Source organism: Echiichthys vipera (genome assembly GCF_963691815.1).
Source record: "Echiichthys vipera genome assembly, chromosome: 21".
NCBI classification, from domain to species: Eukaryota; Metazoa; Chordata; class Actinopteri; order Perciformes; family Trachinidae; genus Echiichthys; species Echiichthys vipera.
In genome coordinates this window covers 13067682-13075693 of record NC_139846.1, presented here as the reverse complement: position 1 = coordinate 13075693, position 8012 = coordinate 13067682, and the positions used below count along the sequence as shown (strand labels likewise).

The window sequence follows — 8012 nt, the reverse complement described above, 5'->3', positions numbered from 1 at the left end:
TCTGTCCACGGTGGGTGGTAGAGCTGTCTGTGAATGTGTGTAATTAGTGTTTCTAATAGCTTAACTGTGAGTGTGTTTGTGTTTCAATGGGATTAAGAATGTGAGACAGTTCTTTGTGCGAAACCCATTCACCCTAGATTTGTTGTTTAACCAAGCCTTGTCTGTGGTTGTGTGTGTGTGTGTGTGTGTCATCCAAAGGGGCGACAAAACATTGCCTGATAGGTTTATGACATTAGAAGGCGATAAAACACTGACACACTAATTTCTGTTAAAAAGGTGTTTATTTTGTTAGAATTCATATGAAAAAATCAAATCAAATTGGACCAATTTTCATACATCATTTCAAAGATATCGTCAAACACAAGCTGCCTAACGTTTCTTACAGATTGGCGTTGAGATGAGGTACACGCAAACATACTAGTTTTCAGTATTGTGGGACATCTCAGGCTGCACGCTCAGTGGAGCAGCACATTCCTCAAGTTGCATGTTACTGAGTTACCAGTGATCCAGATGCACAACAACTTGGAAAAAAACGACTTTTTTTTAAGTTAACAAGCAATATCCACAATTTCTGTGCTGTTCTTAAGTGGGAAATAAAGAGTCAAACCTGCCCTGGAGCTGCCCGTGCCCTCAGCTAACTCACTGAACTGTGGTAGTGTTAAATACACACACACATGTACACACACACTTCTCACAGGAGAAAAGTGACCGGGGCAGTTTTTGCTGTATAATTAACTAATCTTCAGAGAACTGCCTCTCACTCCTCTGTCACACACTCACTCCTACTTCTCAGGTACATTAACTGCCAGTCTTGCATGAATATTTATTTTTTTTAGGTGTGTGTGTGCGTGTGTTTCGGCTCAGGGAAGTTTGGGGTTTTTTTGCGTGTTTTTTTTCTTTTTGGGTGGCAGTGGGGGGTTGTGTAGTAGGGTGGAGCGTCACAGTCTATGTCCTGTGTTCACTTCATTAGAGTTTAAATGCTCTACGGGGAGATCGTGACTGCCTTTCACATTACACCACCTGCATTTCCCATTACGCACAGTTCACTCACAGTTACTCATACGACCACATCCCTTCACACTCAAACTCACACACAGAAACACATTAGAAACGTCTTTTCACATGCTTTCTTTCCTCACACTTTCGACACAAACACATGTATACTGTACTGTATAAACCCTTCACAAGTGCAGATGTGCACATGGCATAAACACAGCATGTGGTCATCATTTTTTATGCTCGAATATCCACTTTTCATACAGTTCACTGCTATAAATCATCCAGTCGTCACTCATTCCAGCACATATAAGCCAACAAATCTTTTTCTCACATACACGTACACATACATGCAAACACAAACACATGCACAGTCTTTTTTTGAGCTGCAGTGGGCTGTGCATGATCACCCATCTGGGCTGTATAACCCTCCTATATGCAATTTTGTCTTCGCATCAAGACAGAAAATTGTTTATACATCCATCACAGACTGAGCTTAGCTCATTCCAACTCGCCAAGAGATCATATGACACACTAAACAGACACACACCGCACACAATAGCAAGGCTGGCCCTGCAGCCAGCAATGGCTTTATGAGTCCTTCATGTGAGTCTGACTCCCTGCGTTTATTTTTCCACTCTGGCAGCGTCCCCTAAAGGTCTCTGGCGTAGCCCTCACAGGTTCAACTTCACAACAAGTGGTCTGCAGGTTGGCCCCTCATCATACAGTCACTGTGGGGTATTTCTGCTCACCGGTGACACTGGACCCACCGGTGGGAGGAGGGCAGGGGGACTGGAGTTGTCTGTATCCTCCCTGAGTGGGGTCCAAGAAGGCTTGGGCTGGGTGGGCGTAGCCAATGTACTGCGGGTGAAGAAACTGTCCCTGGTGAGGCATGATTTGCGTGGCCTGCTGGCAGTTGAGTACGGAGAAGTTAGTGGGCATGTTGACGAAGACGCTGGCATCAGGGGGCAGGCAGCAGGAGGCCTGAGCCCGCATCATGGGAGGGGGAGCAGGGCGGGGTGCAGCGGGCGGAGCAGAGGAGCTGGACGAGGTGGCTGTGCTGGACTGGCGGGATGATGAACCCCTGGAGGTCCCCACACTGGCCATCATAGGGATGGTTTCCATTAGGCGACCGCTGCTGGCTCCTCCTCCTGTTGCACCTCCTGATGACAGTTCCTGTTTGGGCCGGAGGCAGCGGCAGCAGCACACGGCCACCACAGAGCCCACCAGGATGAACGCTACAAACACCGAGCCCACGATCAGGAACGGAACATAGATGGGCACTACAGAGAGAGAAGAAAAAGACACATTTGCTTGAAAAAACAGCTACCAGACCTACTTTTATTGCAAAACATTGAGGTCTATTAAACTTCAAAGGAGTACCGTCTAACACACACACGCACGCACACATGCACACACACACACACACATGCACGCACACACGTCTTGCTTCCCTGCACAAGCAAAGCTCCTACATGTGAGTGGAGATTGGCTAAGACAGTGAAATAAAAGGCCGGGCAGAGAGGAGTGTTTGGACTTGGGTAAAAGAATGAGAGGTTCACTGGGACTGAGTCCCCAGGGAGCCCCGGGCTCTCATTAGCAGTTATTAACTTTGTTTTGATCTGTTTTAATCCTGAGAACCCTGCTGTGTCCCCAGCCTCCTCGACCCTGCAGACCTGTGTGTGTGTTTGTGTGTGTGTGTGTGTGTGTGTGTGTGTGTGTGTGTGTGTTTGTGTGTGTGTGTGTGTGTGTGTGTGTGTGTGTGTGTGTGTGTGTGTGTGTGTGTGTGTTTGCTTGGGTGACATTCTTAAGCCTGGCTGGCAGCAGATATTTGTGACCCTTCTTTTTCTTTGGCTATTTATGACCAAGCCTTTGAAAAACGAGTTACTCACGTTGAACAGTGCTTGGCTTCTGCTTAAAGAAGGGTATTAAAGTTGACTGATTTAATGTAGCTGAATGTGGGTTTATTCAGCCCTTCAAATCAGAGGAGAAAGCCAATTTCTCCCCACTGACCTTTTCCTTCTTTTTATTTAAAACAGCAAATCAGAAGAAGAAGCAAGTACTTGGGTAACTTTCACATTTCACCAATTGCTCTGATTTTTTGGGAGCAAACAGTCGCGCCAATTGCCATTTTAAACAGGTACAAGCCTTGACATTTTTATACGTTGAAATCTCAGTTCCAGTCTGTAAAATTTGCTAAGTGAGCAGGAGAAGCTCCAACAACAACTTTGAAACACGATCAACAATAACTTTCCTGAAGAAGAAATAACAGTTCTTGTTCTAATTTCACCTTTTGGCCGAATGACGGTGGCACACGGTGAATGTTATTTTTGCAGAAACCGGGGTGACAGACTGGAGATGAGGTCACTTCTGAGGTGTTTCCCTCAACCGTTCATTCCCATGCTCACTCACGCAAACACCTTACAAACACAATAACGAGCATGTTACAGTGTAAGTGATTAGTTGTGTTTTATTGTTCCCACAGGGTGTAGTTATTTTCTGCTTTGAATGTGCCCATGTGTTATGAGGTGTAACTGTATGCCAAAGAGAGAGAGGTGGCAACTGGCTCCAGTTTCCTTTTGTCTCTTTGAAATACATCCATACGGCCTTGAGAAACTTTTTCGAAATGCTCATCAAAAGTAGCAGGGTATTAAAAGGATTACTGCGTCAAAACCTGTTAAAAGCTGGGGGATTTTCATTGGCAGAGGCGATAAGTCCAGGTGACAAAAGACACAGGCCAGGCTGAGACACGGTGACATGAAACAAACTAGGACCGTGACCTGTTTCCCTTTGACATGAAGCGGTGTCAACTTCAGTGGGTAATGTACCTCACAGCTACCCAACTTCCAGTAAACAGGTTTTAACAGGAACTCTGTTATGGCAACACATATATAAGTTACAAGCGCAGAAACGTCTCATGGAGCCTTTGACTGCCCACTTTTCCTGCACGTATATGGCCTCCACCTCCAACATCTCAGCTTCCACTCCCTTTTTCTGCACGAGGATTAGTAAGTGCAGAAACCTTCGTCTCTGAAAACCGTTTTACGTCATTCCTGCTTTCAACTGCCGAGCTCCTTTCCTGAACGCTGTACTGTAAATCTATGATGGAGGGGGGGCACCGCTTAAAAGAGAACTACACCAGTGTGCCGAGTATATGGGGACATTCTCGGTTTCAGAACTGACAATACTACAACGGAATAAAAGCTCATTTAGGTCTTAAAAAGAAAATCAGTCTCTCATTCATTGTCTATGGAGCAGCTCGCGACTTAATTGACACCACAGGTTTACTTCTCTGGTTTCTTCCTTCGAGGGAGAGAGAGAGAGTAGCTCATGTTCACACGTACTGATTCAACTTTCCTAGACAGTGGAAGGAACGTATTGGATTCTTTCATTCAGGGGATGTTTCCCTTTAAAGTTCAGCAAATACAGTCGGAATAAGTACTCAGATCTTCATTACAAATATAAATGAAATGTGCTGAAAGTATCATAAATTAAAGAACTTATTATGCCGAAAGGGTCCTCATGGTCCCAAAATAAATCTGTGAGGCTGTGAACGGCGTAGGAGAGAAGAAACAAGAGTCTACAGCCTTGCTAGCAGCTAACATGCTCACAATAGCAATGCTAAGTTGCTGATGTTTAAGCAAGGATATGGTTTACCATTGTATTTGAGTGTGTTAGCATGCTAGCATTAGCACTAAACACAGAGTAGAGCTAAGACTGATGGGAATGTCATTATTTTTGCGGATATTTGGTCACAAATCTAAGTATTGGACAAAAACGTTGACTTTATGAAACTAGTTAGTTAAGCAATTCAGTTTGAGCTCTAAAATTCAAGGAAATCCATTTAATAGTTGTTGAGATCTCAATCTGGAAAACAGTAGTGGACAGAACGACCAACAGTGCCACCCATACAGTCAATTGTGGTTAAAAACGAAACTTTGCTGGACTAATTCGTATACACTTTTATTCTTTGTTTTTTATGAAATGTTGAGAAATTGTACCTCCTTGGGCTTCGAACAGAACTCAGACGTTTGCAACATTTCAAATCTTAATGTGTCACTAATGACTGCAGCTGCCAAACAAATGTAGTGGAGTAAAAGAAATACAATATTTCAGTGGTTTTCAATTGTAATGAAGTAGTTTAAGTTACTTTCCACTGCTGAGTTTGCAAATACTGCGGTTTTCAGTCACTCAAATTCAGAACTTAACTTTCTACTGTTTTTCCAAAAAAGGACTTTATTTCTTAACCTTTTGACGAAGGTGTGACTTTCTCATTTTGTGCACACGGTGGCTGAAACCCTGCTATTGTTCCCTGTCACTCCTCCACACCTGTTGCAGCAGTTGAGCTGTGGCAGCCTGCCGCGGTAACAGCAGCCCCCCTCTCTTAAGCTCTTGTTTTGGGCACAGTCTTTGTGGCTGTGCTGGCTGGACTCTCCCTCATCTCCCTCAGCTATCCCACGGGCATTCTCCTGTTCCTAAATACCATATGTTCCTTCATGTTGAGCACATTAATAATTTCCTGCCTGTTATCCATTGACATTACAGTGTGTATCTTTCCCAGATGATTAATAGGCCGCAAGTGTATGAAAAATGATTGAAATGCACCAACCGAACGAGGCATTCCTCTTTTCTTAGTGAGGAAAAGGCTGCTTTTCTTTAAGTTATTTTGGCTGGAGGCCACTGAATGAAATGTATATGCCTCTTCCTGCGGTGATAAGGCATGATTGTCTTAGCAAATGACAGATTATAGCTGGAGGTCCAAGACAGGGCATAATATCCTCGAGGAAAATATGAAATAAGCCTGTGCTGCCTTTCTCTCTGATGTCCAATATTTGCTCTATTATTCTGAAGCGCTCTTATCTGCTTGTATATAATTTATTCAAGATATGAGGCCACTTCAAGAGGCTTAATGGTGGATTCATTTATGGGGATGTAAACAGTGATGAACCAGGAGCCAGAGATGAGAAACAAGTTTGTATTAACCCACTGTATGAACTGATAACTATGGGTCATATTTGGCCTTTAGTTTTAGTCATGATGCTTCTCTTAAATGCAGTTTCTCTATAAGTATACAAGTCTGCAGGTCTGAAGGAGTGAATCCCTTAAGAGCCAACACGCACCAGAGAGACAGCATTGGGACTCCATGGGCCTCAAAGGAAATGATACATAAAGCGATTTGTGTGTTTTTTTCTTTGTGAGAGGAGCTTGTCAGCACCTTTGGTGAGCCACTGTCCAAGATCCGGTCAAGTCCAAATTTGATCCCCGTGGGGACAGTGTGATCTGAGCCTGGGCCCCTCTACAGCACTGTTACAGGCCAGAACAAACACAGCTATTTATAAGTGCAGTACGACACAGTTTGCCATTTGTTAACTGTTTTTTTTTGTGTGTCTGTCTCCTGTGCAGCTGTCGTTGCCAGCCGGGTACAGACAGCAGATGAGCCTTTTAAAAAGGGAGATACTGTGGGACTGCTGGGTTTATGAGGGGAAACTGGACCCTGTAATATGTCTGCAATTTACAATAACACATTTAAGGCAGAGGCTTTCAAATACATACCCCTTAAAGACTAATGTTTACAACACTACACTGACCACTACAGTGAAGAAACAGATCATTTAATTCCAGGGCCAGTCTTCCTCTCACATAAATCACAGTAAAGACTACAGTGTATTAAGGTTATGTGTAAAAGCATTATTGGGCTTTTACTGTGGCAGTCCCCATGCTCCAAAACAACCAACATACAGTATTAGACTACACCATGTTTTTCCCATTGCACTCTTTTGCAGTGTCTTTTTGCTGTTTTAACTGGTATGCATGTCGTGGACATCATATTTGTGTTAGAAGTTGCTCAAACAGTAGAAGTTATAGGTAAATATACCTGCATCGGAGTCCTTGTTCTCCTTGCTCTCTGCCCCGGGATCTTGAGCCTGCCGGTCGTTATCGCAGCTCCCCTGATCCAGCCGTGAGTCGGTGCTGAAGCAGCAGAAGCGCAGCTCGCATTTCCCGCAGCAGATGATCGCGTCCTCTCCGTCGATCTTCTCCGGACACTGAAACCCTTCTTTCCACGCGCCCTGGGAGTCGTGCCAACCGTGGCAGTACTCCCCGCTAGCTTTCACGTCGATAATAACCAGGAGTAGAGTCACAATCGCGGTGACAGACATCGGGAAACCTCCTCCCCACATCCTCGGCCAGGTGGCCCGCGGCCGCACGCTGGCGCACTGAAAGAGACAGAGAGGCTTTCACTCCCCGCGTCTAACCTGGTGAGGGGAGTGAATCGGTGGATCTGTGCGATACGGGGAGCTGAGGGGATGATGAAAGTAAAAAACCCACTTAGAAGCTGTCATTTGTTAGAGGAACCCGTGCGTAATTCAGATCCAATGCCTCCAAAAGTGACTCAGTGGCGTGGGGGGTTTTCCAAGTGTTGTAGAGAACGAAACGCAGAGTAGATGCTATTAAAAGTAAGATTGTAACAAAAATGATATAGATCTCAGCTTTACTAATACTCCAGGTGTAAACATTCAAAGCTCCTGCTAAAATCCAGCATGGAAAGACTAAATGATCTCCTCTGGCACCGCAGCGAGGCTGTTGATATCTCCTAACTCTTCAAATGACTTTCCACAGGGATGCAGAGAAAGGAACACTTGTAGCCTGACCCATGCTGCTGTCACTCCTGAGACCCCTCGCCGCCAGCCCCGTGCGCAAAGATAAGATTTCAAACTTCTGTGGCTTGGTCTGCATTGTCGGGCGTCAGCGGTCAGTCAGCCAGGTCTGCGCCAGTGTAGCCCGATTGAACTAAAGCGCGCAGAGTCTATTCTGCTTTGCGTCAGAGTGAGAGGGGCGTGTGCTAAAGCAGATGCAAACACAGAACCTCCTTAATCGAGAAATAAACCGTCGGAACTACTGTCGGTGTCAAGGTGCAAAGATTGATGTACAACTTCCTGTTAAAATCTTTAAAATAAAAGCCTAACAGAATAAAATCTGCATGTTGCAACTGTATGGACTACTTTTAGTGATTAAAT

At 44.8% G+C, this 8012-nt stretch overlaps 1 protein-coding gene across 1 annotated transcript; it reads right to left on the bottom strand.

Moving 5' to 3' along the window:
- Positions 1–329: 329 nt before the first annotated feature.
- Positions 330–7751, bottom strand: shisa2b (shisa family member 2b). The gene is made up of 2 exons (XM_083936514.1): positions 6872–7751; positions 330–2279 (listed from the first exon to the last, which is right to left on the bottom strand). The coding sequence occupies exons 1-2, from the start codon at positions 7173–7175 to the stop codon at positions 1717–1719; spliced, it is 867 nt and encodes a 288-aa protein (XP_083792640.1). The 5' UTR covers positions 7176–7751; the 3' UTR covers positions 330–1716.
- Positions 7752–8012: the final 261 nt, after the last annotated feature.